Genomic DNA, 21,238 nt, shown 5'->3' with positions numbered 1-21,238 from the left:
GAAATTGTCCTTATGGCTTTAACAGCAGCTGCTTGCCTACATCCTAATAATTTATTTTCCTTACTGAAAACAGCTCCTCTTCAAAAGCCCCCAACTTATTTTAAAATGGTCCTGACAATTGACTGTTAAAGCACATTTGAACTAGTTTTGCTTTGAAAGCTCTAAGACAAAATAACCCGGATGATAAGATTTAGATATGTTCAAGAAAATAAGCAGCTGTTTTCCCTCCTATCCAAGTGACAGCAGAGCACTTTAATTTCTGGCTTGAGCAGAGGGCTCTTCTCAACTGGTCTGCTTTGCATATCACTATTCTTGTTTGCTTTTCAAGGAAAGAGAAGAAACTTTTGGGTCTTAAGAGGTCAGTCCTGGGTTGGTAATAACTTGAATCTGAGAAGAACTCATAATTATTTGCCTGGGACTGACTCAGGCACTCTAAACAAGTTCTCAGATTGCACTAGAGCTCTCCTCATGTCTGACAGTCTCTGGGGAAAAAGCTCTTTTCTTGCAGAACAAGAGATGCACAGCTGGAACATCTGTTTCCCCTGCTCTACTAAGCCTGAACAAGAGGGATGTCTTTTGGATCTTGGTCAGAAAGCTCTTCTCCCAGTATTGTGCTTGCTGCCCCAGTAACACATGCAGCATTAAGTAATGAACCATTCCACACCCCACTCAGCCACAGCAATCTGCACCGGTCGCAGCCTGACCCTCCGAGTCTGTCTCAATAGCTCTTTTTCAGGTATGTGCAAACTGAGAAACAGCGCAGAAGCAGCTTGCACACAGAGGCACCAGATTCCTAGTGAAAAGAGTCAGTTTGATCGATGCATAGGCATTAACTTTCCCGTGCAGATGTTTCTCACCTATGTGGCAGTTGTACATCCAGATGCGCTGTCCATCATACCGGCACCTGCATTTCATCACATTATTTGAATAATCAGATTCAGCAACTTCATAGTTCGGGTTGATGACGACCTTGGGAATGATGGAGAAACACAACATGGAGTTATTTAAAAGTGGATCAGATATGACACTTATTAGTCAGATTGAGATAGAATCAGTGTTTTGATTACATCATAATACTGTCTTTTTAGGAAAAAAACTAACTCCCTTTGCAAGGAGACAGAAACTACTTGACTGAGCCAGATCAAGATCACACCTCCCCCCCTCAAAAAGCTTATCTACATTTCACAAGATAGCAGAGAAGACAAAAATAATTCTTCCCCTCGCTCCTCTACCATTTAGGTGGCAGTTCTTAGAACCAAAAGAATCCCCCCCACTCCGCCCACTTGCACAAAACAGACTGTATGTACAGTCTTGACTTCTCAAACAACTTAAGAATAGTACTGTTTAATCCCCAAATGAAGTGAGCATTGCTTACAAACAGCTAAAAGGCTTAGGACAAGACAATAGTAGGATGCTGTGCACATATATAATGTGACATGTAATGTAATGTGTTATTAGTATTAGCTGCACCTGGATTCCTTAAGACTGTCATGTTTAAACTATGTTTATTGGCCCTGAATTTTCATTGGGGGAACTATGTTATCTGGTAACACATTGTTGTCCTGTTAGGTAATTCTTTCTCTTTTAAGTATCCTGGGAATAAAACCTCTTTATAATCAGTAGGAGATATACAAATAAACTAGTTAGTTACATTCCTGTTGTCCCTAGTGGATAAGATAAAAGCAATGTCAGTGTCTCATACTCTCTTTCCCCCCCCTTACCTGGAAGAGGTAATCACCTGGTGGGATGTCAGTGATATCAATCCATTGGCAGTCGATGTCATGACGATACACATCCCAGCATCCAACCGTGATTCCTTGTTCACCAAAATTGGCACATTCATACTGTTTCTGCACATCTGAATAAGAAGAGTTGAAAGCACAAAGCATTAGATTCACAGCAAGTTGAGTTGGGGATTTCCCATCCTGGCTCAGACACATCAGAGAAAGAACAAGTTGTTCTCCCACTTCATAGATAGCGAGAAGTCCAGGCATGATATATTCAATGAGACCTGCTGCGACATTCTCTTGCTCATAACGTCATATATTTAAATAGATGTACTGGGTAAATGCGTAAGAGCTGCTGTCTTTCATATCTCATCACCCAGAGGTGAGTTTTGCAGTTTCTCACTTTATAGGAATTAGAAAATACACTTAGGTTTTCAAAGCAGTGTGGAAGGAGCTGAGGTCTGAAAAAAATCTCAGCACATAGGGCCTTCTGGGATTTTCTTGGACCTCAGAGACTACTTCCTATGTACATACCCTCAGGACTGGTTTCAGCTCTTGTCAGGCCATGCTCTAGCCCTGCTTAGGAATTTGACAGCATCTTTGAATCCTGTCACCTTTATGGGGACAACACCAAATTCCCAGCACAGAGGGGCTCCAGCAAATGTACCTGCTTCACATTCGGTGTCTTCCAGACAGAAACTGGCTTTGTGTCCTTCGGCAATCTTGGTTCCATTGAGGTTCAGTAGGTCATAGTGGGTAAAAACCTCCATGCTGTGGTAATGCCTACGGGACACAGAGGGAGAATTATCTCTAAGGAAAACAGCCACCACTTTAGTTGCCATCTCTAAAGTGCTGAGCACAAGGACGTGGATCTGAGTGGCCCAGACTCTGCTCTTCGTGCTACTCCGTCCTTTAGGCCAGTCATTTCACCTCGCTCTGCCTCGTCTCCGCTGTAGCGGGGTAAACGCGTGAAGAGCACGCAGTGCTGCTGGCAGAGAGGTGCTATCGGAGGGAGAGTGAGAGAAACCACTGCCAGGAAACATGCTGCTAAGCCTAAGCCTAAGCGGCACCATCACCCATATTGCCTTCGGGCTGGCTCCTAGCCCAAACGCTTGTTTATGTATCAAGTGCTAAAGCTGTTCAAGGAGAGCGCCTTGCTCCAGCCTTCACAGGATTACAGCAGTGTTTTATACGGGCAAGGGAAGCGGGGGGGGATCGAACTCACCGTTTCTAGCGACCTTCTCATTTTCCAGAACAATAAATATTTCATCTGCTCTCTAACAACAGGCTCTAAACACAGCAGAATTCACCCAGACTAGCAACCTGGCCGGGGGGGGAATGACGATTTTTTTTCTTTTAAGAAACAGAATGCAAATTTATTGGCAGAAAACTAACAACAGATGGGATCAGCTTCTCAGCACTCACTTCACTCGGATCTAAACAACACAGCAGCTGGGTTTTCACACGATACACTTCATAATTTTAACTGGGAAGCGCTGCCGTCAGAAACGCTCCCGCGCTGGCACGTGCAGCAGCAGCGACGAGGGAGCACGCAACGCGCGGCAGACCTCTACCCAGCAAAGCTGGACCATGCACGGGTTGGGTGATGTTGACCTTCTCTGTGTCACACTGCCGGTTCAGCAAAGTATCTCACTAAGACTAAGCCTGTACTTAAGTCGAGTTGAAGTCCAGGGGACTTGTAGGGCTTTGCGGAACAGGTTGGTTGCAGGTGGTTGTACCTGGTAAAACCAAGATGTGTGCTGCCCTAGCCAGGGCTGGGAGCACAGGCCTCCTCTAGCTGATGTAACACATCTGAATTTGATCCCAGCCTTGGAATCAGGAGAAAACCCGCAGCGCTGGAATGCTGTTGGGAACAGGAGTACAGCCACCGGCGCTGAAAGCAGACCAGCTCCTTAAATCCCTGGACAACTCCACCAGCTTTGGGAACGCTGTGCCGAGAGACAGCAGAGCCCGTCTGCATAGCTCGGCTCTCAGGAACGAGGCAACTGCGCAGACAGAGCCTGCCTCAAAAGCCACCGCTTAGGAGTTGTCAAAGAAAAAGAAGAAAAAAAGGCAGAACTCAACTCTCTTCCAGCTGTAAAAAATAATCATGGCTTAAAAACTTCCGACAGCCAATACTGCCACACCACTCTGCACATGTACAGATAAAGGAGGGCAGGAGGGAAGGGGAGGAATTTTTTTCCTCTAGAGAGTGGGTTTCTTTTCACCTCCCACTGCCTTCTTCCTAACCAAAAAGCAAACTGCCACCTGCCAGAAGTTAATCACTTCTCACTCCCTGCTAAGGGTCTTTCCCAGTTTTGTTCTACTTCCGCATCAAAAGCCCACTGAACAGAAGCTCCCACCGATGGAGGACGGCAGTTAGGAAACAAGTGACTTTGGCTTTGAAGCTGTCTCATTTGGCTGCCTCTGATAAAAGTTTGAGGTCTCAAGTCTGACTCGGTTTGTGAAATATGTCTGAATCATTGAAGGAGGTGTTTACATTCTGATGTTTACAGACTGGAAAGGTTGAAGGGGAATTGAGTTCATCCTCCTCCGTATAAACAGAATCCAGTTTAAAGCACACAGATGGCTCTCAGCCTCTTCCCAACTCTCTCCTAGTCTCACCTCACTTAAGCAGCCTCTCCCACAGAGCTCCAAGTGCCCTCCTTTTTACCAGCCTGCAACACGCTCAGATCCTTGCGGTACCCACAGATCCCCCAGCCCCTTCCCAACAGGGCTGGCAGACACACTACCCTGGTCCTGGGTTCCCCCTCCCTTTAATGAACCATTTCCTACCTATTTTCGGTTCTGTGCTGCTGAGGTTTTAGCTCTGCTTGCTGCTCCCGCTGCAAACGTTACTGAATAGAGCTGTCTGCAAGGTAGGTGGCCACTACGGGAAGTTTCAGGCTAGCACTCGGGCATGGCGACGCTGATGCTGAGCTTACCTGCACATCCCACCCCGCTCAGGCTGCGCATGAAAGCCCTTAGGGACTGTTACAGTCGAGAATTTCTTGCTCTGTGTGTTTGTACAAGGCACAAGTCTTAGGCAATGGCAGGACAAGAGCCCTGTACTGCGCGTACAGCCCTTTTACCCCAAATTAAAGAAAATCAACACTGTAACAAGCCATCATTTCAGAACCAAAGCATCTGGGTGGCTTGTTTCCAGCTCTCTTTCCTCTCCCTGGTTTACTTTGGCTGAAACTGTCAGCTTCCCCCTGAAAAAATGCATTTTGGGGGCTGACTTTACTATTTGTCAAAAATAAACACAAAACAATCTCCCAGCTGTATGCAGTGTAAGTGGAGCTGAGATGCATTAAAAAAAAAAAAGAAAAGCAGAATTGCTGATGCGTTCCTGAGTCCTTTCCCAGGTGAGGGAAGTAGCTCAGATGGCTGCATCTTTCCTACGCACGGTGGGTCCATGGGCACGTGCTCCCGTCTGTCCCCACACACACAAACCCCCACGTAGGTACGGCCTGGGCACACACATCTCTTCCAGTAAGAGCTCTGCCTCTGTCCTAGCCACGTACCGTTTCATAGCTGTAATTCATGCTGCGATAAGCTGGTTCCCCTACGGTCAGAGAATCGCAACTGCCCAAGCACAGGTCAGCCTCTGCAGGAGACACTGGCGGGGTGGGACCACCTTCCTGGCACTCACCTGTGACAGTCGTGCCAGACCCAGGCGTGGCGGCCGTTCTTGGGGCGGAAGTCGGACTGCCCGTTGTTGTGGATCTGGGAGGAGAAGCGCAGCAGCCGCCGGTAGCCAGAAGTGACGGACGTGTTGACAGCCGAGCTGGCCAGGCAGTTCTCCTCAAACGCGCACTGCAGCATGAACATCGGGCGGTCTTCCAGGTAGGCCGTCTGCTCCACCAGCTCCGCATTGAGCACCAGGTCGGGGGCAGCTGGCAGGAGGGAGGGAAGGTTTGAAATGAACTGATGGCCAGCGCAGAAAACCCCAAGTGCTTGCCAGGGATGGAGGCCCATCAGCAACAGTTTGCCATGGTTTTGGCACTTCCAAGGCATGGCATGGGCCACCCCGTTTCTCCTGCACGCCACAGGGCAAACGCTTCCGCCAAAATGAAAGAGAACCTGAGCCACTCACTCTCTGAGCAGGACACGCCGGCACCAAAACGGCCACCTCCTCTGGGACAGGAGACGTCGGCTCCATCGTGACGGCAGTGGGACAAGGACATCTCTGTCCCCGAACACTTGACGCCGCTCATGACCACATTGTCGGCAGTGATATCTCCATGCCAGTACCAGGTTTCCTGGACAGAGGGGCAAAAAGAGGCATTTCACACACCATTAGAGGACTGCTAGGGGAATATTCACACCTGTATGACTTCCCTTCTTGCTCCAGAGCAGACCGAGGCACCAGCCCACACTATCAAGGAGATGCATCTTGCCAAAGGATGCCGGCACCTACGTTAAACCCTAAAGCTTGCATCCGGTAGCTCCCACTGCAGTGAATCTAGACATGGAGCCTCGCTACTAATAGTTACTGGCACTTCTTGCCGTTTCAAGCTTGTTTCCAGAGTTTCGAAAGAGATGGTGGGTTTGTTTTGTGCCTACTTTAATGGGACTGGGGTTCCCAGGGACGCTGCGCACTCGGTACCGCTCGAAGCAGGTACAGAGGCAGGACGCTGCTGATCAGTAGTGCCCTGCCGCTGCTCTAGGCAGCATCCCGTCTCTCACCGAGTTTCTCTCTGCACTCCCCATCTCTGAACTGGAAAAGAAAAACATTCTGGCAGATCGCTGACCCCGGTGTCTCTGCTGTGAGGGAGGGAGGTCACGCTTTTGTGTTAGACGCTGTTGGGGCCATCTGCTCTTTTTGAAAAAGCTACGCTTAGCCTCTGATGATTAATTAAAAGATGAGATGCTGAAATGCAGTAGTGTTAAATTCACTGACTAGCAGAGGTCTGCATACATCAACGTGCCGTCTGCCCTCCTCACCCTCAGGCCCACACCGCTCCCTTCTCGCCCTAGTCTGCTCTTAAGCATCCTCCGTACGCTGCTTAGCTGAGCCTTCACAGAGAGCAGGGAAGTGCTGCTCTGCTGTGCATGGAGATTGCCAAAAAAAGAGAGAGAGTGGGGAAGAGCTTTGTTAAATGACTTCCCAGAGGGGACTGCACAGATCAGGAGCAGAGTAGGAAAGCAACTGGGGAAGCGAGCGCGAGTCTGTTTAAGTAGAAGGCTGGGACCGGGATTAAAACGTAGGTCAGGACGGATTCCCCATCCTGAATGTCTGAGCAGCAAAACCATATCTCTCCCCTTGTTTTTGAGCTGGTTTAAATTTCTGCTTAGCTTTAATCCAGCTGTAAACTCACTTCTCCACCCTGCTCTGCCCGTCCAGTTGATGAATTCATACTTGGGCTGTTTTAAGTCAGCTAAGCTGTGCCTTTAGGAGAGATGCCCAGCAATAAAACCACATCTGCCTTGTGACATCTGCGCCCTGGGGAGGACAACAGGGAACAGCGGGTTGCCTGGCTGCATGAGGAAGGCAATGAGCAAGGCAGAACTAGCAGCCACGCTGTCCATACCCATGCAGACAAGTCATCTGAGGCTGACCAGGACTAACAGGGTCTGCTAAAGCTGAGGGTCTGCGTCTCACGGTTCGGAGTGAGGATTCACAGATGTTCAGAGCCTGGTCACTCCTCATCTTCATCACTCAGTTTTACAAGACTTGTGGGAATGTCAGAAAATTAACTGCCCTTCTGCCAAAGTTGGCCAGCGGACGCGGCAGTCGCTGGGATGGACACGCACACGCTCCGACTGGTTCCAGGAGCCACCCCACTCAAAAATGAGAGTCAGATCCTGAATAGACTGGGAATTTGGAAACCCACAAAGTAACAAACAAGCAAAAAATATTCAGGAGGAAAAAAAAAAGAAAAAGACTCCTCCAAAAGATACAAACCCTCCAAACATTATATTTGGAGTCAAGTCTAAAGATCTTCAATTCCCAGAGAAGTTTACATCAGCCAGAGACAGGCCTGGACTTGCCAACCTGTAAACAGAGCATTTCCATGTAGGTCACATCGGGTCTGAGAGGGGCAAAGTGCTCGCTGCTGAGGGCAAGAGCCAGAGGGCCACGAGACTCTGAAGCAGAGCAGAAGGTTTAAAAGTGGCTCAGTGACATGCCCCGAAAGACTCGTCTGAAAGACAAGCCCTTGCCCAGCAACACTACTCTCAGTCCAGGCAAATCACAGCCTCTCTCCGTGTCTCAGTTTACCTCTCTGCGGAAGGAGGCACGGTTAAGACAAGCCAGCCCTTTTGTGCTTCAGACCGCCCCTCTTGTCAGACAGGAGAACATCCCTTTCCCTCTCATCTCAGGGCTCTTCCTACACAAACCATGAGCACTTTTTCTTTCTAACAGCACATATAAGGAAGCTCTGATCTTAGCACTGCAGTGCTATTCGCAAAACTAAGCACACTAAACCCCCCGACAAAGCTGCAACTGCAAAATGTTTGGGAGAAGGGAAGGGAAGAAAGAAGAAAAATATTCTGATCTGTGTGTCAGTGTGCATTAGTGACACTTCCAGGAAAAGAAAACCCATCTGTACCATTGCTTCCATTGCAACAGGCTGTTTGTTAACCCTGTTAGCAACACTCTTTGCACACACACACACACACAGGGCTGCCCTGTTCTACACAGTGTAGCTTTATGTTCGTGTAGCTGGTGCAGCCTGGACACACATAAGGGCCTTTTCTGTTCTGAATACCAGCAGTCTCGGCTAAAGGAAAAAATGTCTTGTTTCTTGCTGGACTCTCAGGGCTGTGTCAATAGAGTCGGGCAGCTGGAAAGGCCGGCGTTCAAGGGACGTGGCTACCCTCAGCTCTTGCACTCTGCCTGGCAGCTACGCAAGCAAATCAGCTGGAGAAACCAAGGAATTAGCTTGCACGGACCGATCGTGGCATGGCACAATCCAGCCCTCCTCCTCCTAGATACCTGACCCTGGTGTATCCCCCTCAGGGACCTGCAGATCCCTTCTCTGGCCCTGGATAACAGTGGCACTGAGTGGGATCTGCCCGCCCACGTGCCCAGCATTTCCTCTGGGGATCTCAACTTGATCACCCGCTAGAGAAGACAAGAACTCACTGCAGGACTCTGCTCCCCAGGCAAAGTTTAACTGTCCGGTTTTGCCTAGAGTGTCTCCTGCTTTCTGAATAAGCCACGACCAGCCCTGAGGATGCTAAGGCTTCTACTCCTCTGAAGGCCTTGTTTCTCCCTGCACAAAACCAGCAGTCTGTGGGGAGAGATGTTAATTCACAGCGGGTTTATCAGTGTGGCCCAGCAGACCAGACGCTGCACACACACACGGGAGAACCTACGGACCCCGCGGGGAATCAGGACAGCCTCCGCTCCCTGGGAGAGGCACTGCAACCACATTTCATTATTTGCTATTTGTCTGAGCACTGGATTTCCAGAAATTGTTTGGGAAAAATATTTTTCCTGCCCAGAACTGACCTAAGGCTGTTTTCTGTGTGCAGGTCTCTGTCTATATAAACACATATGAAGTTTATTTATTCACTGACAGTTTGAGCCCAAATTTCCCCAAACTGCTGGTGACTGCTGATGCCCAGGCTGAAATGCCTCAAAGGGCCTGAGTTTCCAGAGCACAGCAAGGCAGCAAGGGGATTACTTTCTCCCAGGGAAAAACCAGCCCTTTTTAGGAGCCCCAATCCCCGTTTTGCCAGTGTCCTGGCACCGCAACAAAGGCCCAGAGGAAGTTGTGCCTCAAAGCTCAGAAGTTGCACGTTCCCCCACAGAAGCTGCTGCTGTGCCTAGGTCTGCCTGCTCCTCCTTGGTGCCCCTTCCACTTTGCGATCCTTGAGGGATGCACCAACACAGAAATGCATTGCGCCGGGGTCACGGGTCTGTGCTAGTTCCTTACACCTGATGCCATTTGCTCGATCCGGGAGGCGGATGGGAAGCCACTGTCCCTCCGCCTTCCACTTCTTACAGGCTCATTGCCACTGTTGCTGCTTTCCTTCCCTCCGGCTAGCCCAGAAGGCTGCTGTTCCCCATGCCGAACTGCCGCACTGCGAAAGAACACTTTATTGCTCTGTGGTTACCCCAAGCTTTCTTTTATCCCTTTATTAAGTGGCGTTCCTAGTCGTGTGCAAGCAGAGGGGGTTTAGGGCATCTGTCCTCAGAGGAGGAAGAAACGCGAACAGCTCGGCTAACATACAGCTCTGCCACACCTTAGCGTATGTGCCGCACCGAGAGGTAACTAGAGGAGCAAAGTCAAACCGTCTTCAAGGGATCTGACACCAAGTTAAGCTTGGCTTCCACACTTCAGTCACCCCGGGGAGCGCAGGCCGACCCAAGAGGACAAGAAGCTGCATGAACCGCCGTCCCAGCCAGGGCTAACCAGCCCTCCCAGGAAATCTGCGCCTCGAGCAGTACGAAAGCAGCAGCTCTGGGCAAAGCCGCAACAGCTTCTTCTGCTGTGAATATTCCCCAGCGGCTGCTGTGCAACGCGGCTGAACCCTCGGGGTCTCTCCAGCTAGTGCCCTGAAGCCAAACGCTGTTGGGTTTTGTTTGTTTCTATACGTTTTCCTCCTTCTCTAACAGCCCCTACCCAAGCACCGGCACGCTGCCACGGCTGAGACGGACGCGTGGCAGGGCGCGGGGACCCACCTGGAAGGCATTGCTGGCGAAGCCCAGGCCCAGCTGCCGACACACCACCATGGCCTCCACGGTGCTCCAGTTCTCGCTGCAGACGGTGCCCCACTTCAGGGTGCCGTTGCGCTCGGCCAGGACTTCCACCCGGCCCTCGTAAGGGTTGCGGCCGCCGCTCAGACGCAGCTGCGGGGCATAAAAGCAAACGCGTCAGTAAACGGCCCAACAGGCTTTGCAGGGGAGACGCAGCAGTTGGGCTAGCAACGCTCAGGGCCTTTTCAAGGCTTGTGGTTAAAGTCACCGAGCCCAAGTCTTGGCCCAGCTGCTAGCAAACTATCCGTTCCAGCAAACTATTCAGTTCTCCCACACTGGCAGAATGGAGCTGGTCAGACCTGCAAGTCCGGCCCAGACCAGCCTCTCTTAGCGAGACGATTCCTACCCAGACCCCTTGGGTCTGATTTTCTCTGTGCCAAGAAGGACTAGGAGCCAGCAGACAAAGGTGACCCGAAGGGCTGCAGCAACGACGACTGGGATGCCTGCTCCCGGGGGGGCCACGACCGTTGGGCCACCCCCCTCTCCTCTGGCCTTTTCGGCTTTGCAGAGAATAGATAAAAGGGACTGCACGAGGTCATGGGCAACACCCCTCCTCTTGCACAGCAAGGAGGAAAGACAATGCCCACCTAACACAAACACTCGCTCTCTGAAAATGGGGCTTTATTCTCTTAGGAACCTGACCTGTCCCAGGTCTCTCCCCTGCTCATGTCAAGTTTTGCATGGTCTTCTGTTGCAGCTGGGGCTGCACCCATGTTCTTTGGGTGAAGATGCCCCCCAGATTAGCGTTACAGTAGGTACAGTCAGACGCCCTCGGACTGCCCAGCAAGGGAGGCCAGACGATGCTCCAGGAAGAGCACACCGAGCCGTGCTCGCCTGCACCCAGGTCGCCCGGCTGCTCACCTGATTCTGGAAACCCATCGCTGGAATGTTGCACCTCACAGCAGCGTCTTCTTCGTGGTTACAGCCCTGCGACTCCGTGTTGAACTTGCAGTCCGTGATGGACTTTTCAAAGCCTGTACAGTCAATTTCATTCAGATGAATTGGACCCATACCTTGAAGAAAAACACAAAACAAGGAAACAGAGCTTTTATTTCCTGCCTACGCTACTGTGGGGAGAAGAAATATCTGATAACAGTTTATTAACACACTGCAGACATCACGTTGTCTTCTAGCATTCAAAGCACAGTAATGCTGAAAAAAATCCAATATTTTCTTGTGCAAAATAGAAAGTACAAGATTATTAGTATTTTTAACTTTAGCATTAAGAAATTCTTTCCAGTAGTCTCTGGGACTCAAGCACACCAGAAATGCAGAAAAAGCCAAGTTTCCACTGTTGCATAATTTACAAACTTCGGCTGCAGGGATTTTCAAATTATGACCTTTTGGCTGGGTCTATATACCAGGAATCTGCTCTTGATCAAGCCCTGACGTTTAAATGGGACATACACACGTTCACTGGGGCAACAAAACAGAACAACGCAGGGATGTGGCAGGGAGGCACAGGGGCAGGCAGGTGCGTTAGACTCCCGCAACGGCAACGCCAACAAGACCGCAAGAGAGTGAATGTAGTTCCTACCACAGAGACCAATCTCAAGGCGCATCTCAAACACCAGTCAGCGCCAGCACAGATGCAGGGATGTGCTGGAACCCCCTTCTGCCTGGCCCACCAGGAAAGCAGAGCTCCCACAACCAGCCAGGAGTCAGGAGCTGAAATGAAACACTTGGCTCCTACCTGGACAAACGACAACACATGATTGTCATTTCCAAAGGGACCCAACAAGAGGAGAGACCCACACGGGAGAAGGCAATAGTCCTGCCAGTAAAGTTCCCAGGTCCTGTTTCCAAACGGAACCCAAAGCTGGTTGGGAGGAAGTTTTGGGGGAAGGAACGAGAGGTTCCAGTAGATGATCTTCACCACAGAAGAGCAACTGGAGTCTTTCTTGGAGCTCATATAATCCACTCATACTCAGTCTTAGAAACGCACTGGATAGTCTTGATAGGAGATCTCTGCAACTGGCTGATGTGGACTGACTGCAGCGGTTTCTAGGAAGCTTTAGGAGAGGGGAGGCTGCGGAGACAAACGCTTCTGAACTTTGCTATGAATGTGCTCTCTCCGGACTCGGCATAGTCAAAACACCGGCAGACGCTGTGCTCTGATCTCTCCGGGCTGCAGGTGCGCCCGTTCCTGGTGAGCGGCCGGGAGCAGCAGCGTGAGGATGGCGATGAAGAGCGCACAGACCGCAGAAGAGGCTTCCAAGAAAGAGCCTTCCACCTGCTGACCCCCTCATCAGCCCTTCCCAGCAGCCGCAGGAGGTTAACCAACACCAGACGAAGGAGCTGGTGCTCAGCTTGGAGCTCCCCTTCCCGCTACGGGCGACGTGCCGCAGCGGGCTGCCGGAGGCCGGGCAGACCCATCCAGAAAAGGGAGGTAGAAAAGCAACAGTTTTCTCACCATTACTGACGGCTACTGTTGATTCCTCATTCCTGCAACGTTATTCTCAGCGCAGCACAAGTGACGAGGGCCCTGCCGAGCCAGAGATGTACCTGCCTCAAGGTATTCCCAAATCGGCAGAGAAAAGACACAGAAACGGCACCCTGGCTGCCGGCTCAGTTTCCTCGTCCGCACCTAGAGACGATGCCGTTTGCCCGACGTCAGGCAGTGCTGGAGCTGCCCGGTGCACCCCGACAGCAGCGTCCCAGCCCCGTGCTGCCCTCCCGCAAGCCCGTTTTCACTCGCTCCTCCAGAAAGGAAAGTTTTACCCAACTTCAAGCCTGCTCCTTTGAGTTCAAAGCAAAGGGCTGACTCTGGAAAGCAGGAAAAGGTAATGGGTTTATTAACAGTACATAGAACCGCTTTTTGTTTAAAAACCTCTTTTTACTACTGTCCGGATCCCTGCTAACTGTACGTGACAGTCAGCAAGGGGGGCCGCACACCCGTGACTCAGCTGCCTGAACTGCAGGCGACAGCGTAATGATCTGTCTGCTGAACTCCTCACCTCCTCCGACTTCTGCCGGGGCGAAAGGACTGGGAAAACACAGCAAAAAAGGCTCTCCAGCCCTCCGCAGTCGTACGGTGGAATGAGTCAGGACGCACCGAGACCCTGCTTCTGACAGCGGCAGCCACAACAACAAGCGTGCATCCGATCAGCAGAGTCAATCAGCCGCACGTCTGCACCGCGGCACTTCCAGCCCCGTCCCCACGCCCGCCGGGGACACGAGAGCAGCGCGGCGTGGGAGCAGGCTCCCAATTGAGGCCACTCGGGAATGCGCATCTAGCCTTTTTTGCTTCTCTCGTTAAAATCCTCTCTGTGGTCTACATCTGGAAACGGTGACGCTGACCCCGTCATTCCGCAACCCGCCGAGCGGTGCGCGTAGGAGGAGCTGACCAGAACGGGAGGGTGATGCACGAGGAATGCGGGATGGATCCCGTCCTGCCTTGTCTGCTGAAATAGCCCCACAAAGTCATTCCAGCGAAGTGACAGAGCAGGAGGGCAGGGCCCCGGCTCTTTGATCCACGTAACCCTGGCACACGGGCTCTGCTCTGGGAAATCCTCTCGTGACACGCGGAGGCAGGCCGGACTGCTGTGCTGGGCACTGGAATGCAGCCAAACTGCATTCCCAGAGGTGCTCAGACACGGCGATAAAAATCATATATCCCCCTATTGCATTCCCTTTAGCGGGGGAACAGGATTAGGACAGTATAGCCAACAAACACATTTACCTACTGCTTGAGGTTTTATTCTACATCCTCCCTCTGAGGCTGCAAGGAACGGCAGGGACCAAGCGGCGTTCAGGAGACCTGGACCCAATATCTTTGTTTGCAACAGACTCTTCTGTGAACAGGAGCATTGTTTAATCTGGGTCTCAGTTACCCGTCTATAAGAAGGGGAATAAACTCTATCATACCCAGAACCCTTTGCGGTAGACACTTGTTTCCCACAGGTCTTAACCTTAATTTCTTAACCTTAACTTTAATCTGCAGATACTAACTGCACATTGATCTACGTGCAGCCCATCTTTGTGTGTTTTAGCCCATGAAACTAAATCTCCAACACAGCAGGGATGAGACTAGTCATTAAAATTTGTATTTGAACACAAATTCCACAAGATCCAGCAACAAAGCAGAAGATAAACACGTAAATGGACACTGAGCTCAACAGCTGCGGGACTCCTCCGTGCAACCAGAGCGCGGAGGCGAGTTTGGGCCAAAAGAGCTCCTTTTCCTATTGCAATACGACGATCCTGCTGCTGAAGGGAGTTACCTTTCAAGTGCTTGTCATCCCAGCGGACCGTCTGGACAGGGTGCACGGATGGATTGCTAGCGTTTAGCGTTAAAAGAAAGGAAAGCACGCGGGAATCGGCAGCCGCGGCTAAGAGTTTCCAGACTGCGGGTGGGGAGACGCAGGGAGCAGCACGTTCTCGCCCGTCACGTGGCAGCCGCTTTTTTTCCCCCTGCTGTGATCATGCCATTTCCTAGATGCACTTGAACACATCAGCAGCTCCCTGCGTCCTACCACAAGACTTTCTGGCGAATCCAGCAGACAGGTCACATTTAAAAGCTTTCCAGATTCTGGGCAGCACCACTGTGTTTTACACATGCTGTCACTTTCCCTGCTGTTCTCCAAGCCATGCTGGTCTGGAGAAATTTCAGCCTTTCACTTAGTTCCACAACACGGGTTTTGGGTTGGTGTCATTTTCTTCAGGGCTGATGCTACGGGAGCAAGGCCTATGAATCAGAAGGTGGCTAGAGAAGGAGTTTTTTAGGCTTTGAGATTAACAGTTGCCATTTACCAGAGTTTGGCATTTAAACCAGCTGCTAAACGCAGGAAATCCAAACCCAAACCAGGCTATACACCCTACAAATGGCCCTTCTATTTATAACAAGCTAAATTAACGTTTTGGAGAGTGTTTGAAAACAGTGTTTGAAATAGATCTAGACCCACTTTTGCCAGGAACCTTCTAGTAATGCATTACGCCATGATGTGTATCTAGAAAACTTTTATAGAGAATTTGAGTGCAATGGATGCGATAACGAACAAGTAATTGCTATAACAGCTGTTCAAGGGAAAGGTTAAACTCATCATCGCTAGACATCTTTCAGTGAAGACCAAATATCTGCCTAAGTCACTCGCTATAGTTCAGCCTCAAGCTCCCGGACTCAAGAGACTGAATAAGAGCAGAGAATAAATTCCTGGTCCCCCAAACACACATCCCAATGAAAGCACGCTCTCTGTCCTGAATCACGAAGGGTTTTTTGGAGGAGGACAAGGCACAAGCAGCCCACGAGGCTCTCATCAGTCTTACCTTGCCCGAGTCTTGCACCCGTTATTGCTTCCTTCGCGCTCCCGAAGCCCAGCTCTCGGCACACCACGCTTGCTGACACCAGGTTCCAGTTATCGTCGCAAACTGTTCCCCACTCTCCGTTTTTCAGCACTTCGACTCGTCCTTCGCCGGTGTTGGCTCCTCCTTTCAGCCTCACCAGCGGCTGCTGCAAGACGCAGACAGAAGCGGTGTTAGTGCTGCTCGGGAGCGAAGCAGCCCTCCTCGGCAGCTCTCACCCAGCAGCCCGTGGCCGCAAGTGAGCTGTGCTCAGCGTCTGCCCGCTGCAGTCGCGACTGGTAGAAGCAGTGAGGTGACAGAGCACAACTAGAGACACAGAGCTGGGTGGCAGGTTCAGTTCCGTTCATTTCTGTTGTTATACTTCTATTTTTATTGCGTTTCTGCTGGTCGCTAGCTGTAACTCCTTCACAGCTTTTCCCCGGTGCCAAGCAGAGACCCGCCAGCTGCTGCTGCCTCCAAGAGACGTGCTGGTGCGGTGGGAGCTGTGCCCTCGGAGCGGGAACGCAACACGGTTTGCGCAGACTCTGAGAGCAAAGACACTTAACTTTTCAGGCTGGAAGCATATACAGTTCTCCAGCCTGGGGTTACGCGAAGGCCATCCAAAGCCTTCACGAGGGCTTAAGGAATTACGCGGCAGCTCGCGTGGCTCGGAAGATCCATTAAGATTTACAAGACCTTTCGCCTCTGAGGCCTAGGCCCTGCAAACCCCTGTGCGCAGACACGACGGGACTCCAGGCAAACAAGCAGCGGACGGGATCGTGCTGTTGCCGCTGCTTAGCGCTTCACTAGAGCGGTGCCGGAAGGCGAAAGGCTCTCTAGCCCAGCTGCAAGGGCCTCCAGACCCCGAGATCACCACAGCATCCTAAGCTCCTCTGTACCTTACGGCTGAAAGTTTTCCTTCAGCATTAACTGAAATCATCTTTGCTGCGAGTTAAGCCTATTCTTTCACATCCAACTGCTCCAGTGACACTGGGAAAAATTGATCCCAGGGTCCTTTTATAACAGCTTTTTGCATATCTTAAGATTTTTATGCTACTATTCAGGCCTCTTTACTAGATTAAACAAACACAGCTTTTTCAGCCTTTCCTGCAGAACACGTTTTCCCAGCCTCTGAGGACGTTTCTTTGCAGAATACACAGGAGTAGTAGAAATACCAGCTCACTTCCACTGTAGCTCTACAGGAGACACAACCCAGCAGCACTTCAGTGACTGTGAAGCAGCAAAGCCCAGCAGCAACCGGGCGTGCATTCAATTGGCTTGAGCAGAACAGCTCCAGCAGAAACGTGACAAATATATTTTCTTACTACTTGCTCGCAGCCTTGCCAGCTGCAGCAGCGAGCAAGTCTCCTGCCCTGCTAAGCCTGCAGACAGAGGCCTGGTACCGTATAACCGTGAGGACAGCAACTCAGCCGGGCTTGTAGCGAGAAAGGAATATAAGGAGGGGACGTTTGGCCAGCTGGCTGGTTTGTGGCTAAGGGCACGCACATGGTCAGGTCCTGCAGCTGATAATTCACTCTAAATAGTTACATCCTTAAATCCAGGCTTTTCCTACTTGACAGGTTGAGTTCACCCCCTCCTCACCTCTTGCCTGAAGGCTTTTCGGAAGCCGCTGTGACTGCTTGGGGCAAAGGCACGTCCGGGGACGCAGCTGACCACAGCAGGCATCCCGTTCTCACAGGTTGCGTTCTTCTCTGCATCCACGTTGAGGTGATTGCCCAGCTTGCAGCTGGAGATGTGAGCCTCATTCCCAGTGCAGTCCATTGAGTAAGCCCAGTAATTTGGCTTCCTTCTGCTGGCAAACATCCTTAGGGGAATGAAAAAAAAAAAGTTACCAAAAATCCATCAGAAAATAATCGAGAGAGAGAATTCCCTACGGATAAAGCTGAGAAACTCCCTATGTCATGAAATTGCTGAGACAAATCCTGGGGCTGGATGTATTTTTAAACACTGTTAATTGAAGTCTATCACTGAATTTCTGGTGCAAGGAAGAACACGGGAGGTTTCATCAGTCCTTCACTGCTTACAGCGCTCCACGAAGAGAAGCCTGGGGCAGAGCGTCTAGCACAGCTTCCACTCGACAACTGCACTGATGTAACTGCATTCGGAAAAAACCCACCCTGAAGTAAAGTGAGGACTCAACATTATTTGAAGGTTGATCCGTTCATACAGACAATGACTCTATTAAGGTCTTGGGAATAGATAAGGTGCCTACTTAAGCTAAAGATCAGAGGGGGTCAGAGATCAGAGCTGGGAGAGTTAATTCCAAGAGGCGGGTACGAACAGGGGTTGTGCAAACACCGCTGGTGAGTTTGGGTTGGAGAGGCCCTAGGAAAGCTTGTCCTTTAAATCAGCTGTTCCCTTTGCTGGCCATCACCTATCAGCAGTGAGAAGATGGCAGACTGGGAAAAAGCCACAGGTCTCCAGCTTCCCTAAATGCTGCAGTGTTAACAACTGTGAGCCTGAAAGCAATTTCCGAGAGCACGAGCAATTCCCTTGATGACATGTTCACAGCAGAGAAGACTGGCAGCTGTTTCTGCTTCTTGCTCCCAAACTGGAGCACTTGCTTGGAGCTGCTCCAGGGACTAAGGGCGAAGGGGCACGTGTGATAAATGGGAAAAGAAAGTAATCCAGCTTCATCACAAAGCTGCCGGACAACCGTATTGGAGCTAAAATAATCAAAGAACCAGAAATATGGGTCAAAGCATTACCAAAGCAGAGTTCTTAAACGTTAAGTTAAAAAAAGTCAGTCAAGACGCAGAGGAGCCAATGCCTTGCTGTGATCTTGACATGGCTTTGCAAGATCCCTGTGCTGTTCCCTGTTCTGGGACTAACAGCCCTGATGATCCAAGGATTAGCTGCGACAAACGGCATAGCAATGTGGGGGGAGTCTGCTGGGAAAAGCAGCATCAACTTTAATTAACTGTAGCATGTCCCTGCAGGACAGAGAGCCTGAGCAGGATCTGGTAACAGAACGGAGGGCCTTTTATAGGATGGTGGTTTGAATCTAAACAGGTTACGACTGAAAGTCACTCCCAGCTGATACCCTTTGGTGGTTCCACACAGGCTAATCTGCGTTATCTCAGATGCTGGAGAAGACTTTCTTCTCCCTTCTGCTCGCTGAGCCTTGCTGCCAAGCTCAGCAGTCATCCAGGCTCATGTGCCTCGCAGCCACAAACTAATCCTTTCTGGATCCAAATTTCTCTGGCTTGAGGTTAGGGCGAAATACAGCTGGCCTTGAGCTAGAGATGCAGCTGCATCACGTGATGGGGTGTAAACACCCCCCTGGGAAGGATGAAGGATGGGGCAGGTCCAGGGAACGCAGGCCTGAGGTCTGTCTCATGGAGCAGCAGCAGGCAACGCGCCTGTCCCGTGGGTAAAACGCTGGCTGTCAAACTCCAAATCCGTCAAATCAGAGCTGTCAGGGACTCTGAATCGACAGAAAATAAATGGGACGGCAAGAGAGAAGTTAAAGAAAAGAAAAAACGCAGGGAGGTCACAGGCAGAAGGAGTCAGTCACTTCTCAGCCAGAACGTCTGGTTCAATTTTGGACCAAACCTTGAAGCTTTTTCTTCCTCTTAATTAAACTGCCCAGGATACTACATGCCAAGGCAGTGAAAGCCTGCGTGGGATGCCCTTGCACTGCTAGAGCTCAGCACGCGGGTCCCTTCAACGTTAACAGCTCTCTTGGGTTGCAGAGCGACCAGGCAGATCTGCACACTTTACACACTGCAGTGCCTCTGCACGGGCCCGACCTTGAGGGACACTACTCCCTGTTCCCCTGGCAGGAGCCAGCCCTGCTCCCCCTCAGAGGCGTGCTGCTCTAACACCCTTTCGTGCTCTTTGCTCCTCGCAGAAGTGAGAGCTGGAAGGGTCATTTTCGCTGCGGGCCCTCTGCACGCATGAGCGGAGGGCTCTGAACTCCAAAAGCAGACGAGAAACACAGCCTGCCTCAGAGAGGCAATTAAGGGGATGCCTTACAACAGCAAACAATGACCTCATCCTGGAAATTTCTTGAGGCATCAACATCTGGTTGATATTAGCAGCCCTTGGTAAGCTGAGAGAGAGATAGCCAGAGAAAGCCCCACAGCATTTCCCATATGATCTCTACAGCCATAAACTCAGGGCATTCTTGTTATTTAATTTTTAACACAAAGTGTGCAACCCCCCTCTCACTGACCTAGGTGTAAGCCAAGAGCAATTCTGCTCAGAGGCGTGAGTGGAAGTCATGGTGGAAGAGTCTAGCCAACTCCAGGTCATGCTGGAACCTAAAGGATTTCTACTGATCAGCACAGATGGACCTTCACCACACAAGCTTTAAAAAAGACATAGCTTAAGCCCAGGGCTTTGAGAAGTATCTCAAGGTCTAGCTAAGCACCCTTGCTCTGGTAAGGATGCGTCCAAGAGGACTCGGGGACCGGGCAAATGAGTTCATTACAGGAGAGCAGAAAATGAATCATTGCACATATATATAGGGAAAAAATCATGCATGACACTGAATGGAAGCTGGTGAATTCCTCTTCAGGGTGTGTGAGCGTACATTTCTGGTGCTAAGAGCAGTTTTTACCCTGGCCTAATTCTTGAAGCATTTAAGTTAGCAAGTCTGCTTTCTTCAGCCTCAGTCAGCCAGGCAGAAGAGAAGCCAGACCTGCCACCATCTGCCAAAGCCCCGAAGATCTTGGCTTTGGTAGGGAGAACCCAAACCCAGGCAGGTTTACATGCGACTGACTGCCCTACACATCTGACCGCTTTCATAATGGTGCGAGCAGTCCGGTAAAGCTGAGAGCATCTCCCAGGCGCAGAGGAGAAAGGTCTGTTTGGACTGAGATTGAATGAAACATCCAGGAACTGCTGAGCTCTTCTGCCCTTTGACCACTCTTGGACAGAACACAAAGCTGTAAGAAGACCTCAGGAAGGCATCAGGTTCATCTCTCTGCCTTAGGCATCTCAGGTCACACACACAAACTCTTCCCAGTAGTTAAGTGCATTTAATCCTACTTCTCTCAGCCAGAGCAGGGGTTTGCAGGAGGAGTTAACAAACAGCTCTTATATAAAATAGCTTTGAAGAGGGAACAAGCGCATGGAAACAGCACTGAGATTTGTTTCGCTTCCTAATATAAGTTGTGCTGTCAACTGCACAGTCTAAGTTACATTCAGGAATAAAACCCTGGCACAGGGACAACAATGAACTAAGTTGTTTTCTTTCAAGCAAGCTCCATCTGCAAATCATTTCACCTCCCCCCGTGGTGCAGCAGCAGAGCCTGGTATCAGTTACCTCGGCCTGTAAAGCTGTGGCTCGTGGGGAAGGGGTGGCTGTGGCCCAGGGAAGGGGCACTTGGCCCCGGGCAGCCCGGCACCCGCTCCAGCCCCTGCCTCCCGGCCGCGAGCGAGGGCGGGAAGGGAGCCGCTCTTGGGAGCGCGGTATTTACAAATTAGGGAGATCGAAGCCCGAGAAATGAGAAAAACGCTCCTGAGGCTTCACGCTCACGTGCAGAGGGGG

General features: G+C 50.7%; 1 protein-coding gene across 1 annotated transcript in view; it reads right to left on the bottom strand.

Moving 5' to 3' along the window:
* Positions 1–21,238, bottom strand: part of LOXL2 (lysyl oxidase like 2) — a 54,756-nt gene that overhangs the window by 4,416 nt on the left and 29,102 nt on the right. Inside the window, exons 5-13 of the mRNA XM_026122309.2 lie at positions 17,323–17,545; positions 15,706–15,889; positions 11,302–11,453; positions 10,366–10,533; positions 5,827–5,992; positions 5,383–5,626; positions 2,395–2,510; positions 1,722–1,858; positions 858–969 (exon numbers count right to left, since the gene is read on the bottom strand). Coding sequence (XP_025978094.1) covers positions 858–969; positions 1,722–1,858; positions 2,395–2,510; positions 5,383–5,626; positions 5,827–5,992; positions 10,366–10,533; positions 11,302–11,453; positions 15,706–15,889; positions 17,323–17,545 — 1,502 coding nt within the window. The remainder of the gene's footprint in view (positions 1–857; positions 970–1,721; positions 1,859–2,394; positions 2,511–5,382; positions 5,627–5,826; positions 5,993–10,365; positions 10,534–11,301; positions 11,454–15,705; positions 15,890–17,322; positions 17,546–21,238) is intronic.

This window comes from Dromaius novaehollandiae, chromosome 26, assembly GCF_036370855.1.
Source record: "Dromaius novaehollandiae isolate bDroNov1 chromosome 26, bDroNov1.hap1, whole genome shotgun sequence".
Taxonomy (NCBI): Eukaryota; Metazoa; Chordata; class Aves; order Casuariiformes; family Dromaiidae; genus Dromaius; species Dromaius novaehollandiae.
This window is presented reverse-complemented; position numbering and strand designations above follow the sequence as displayed.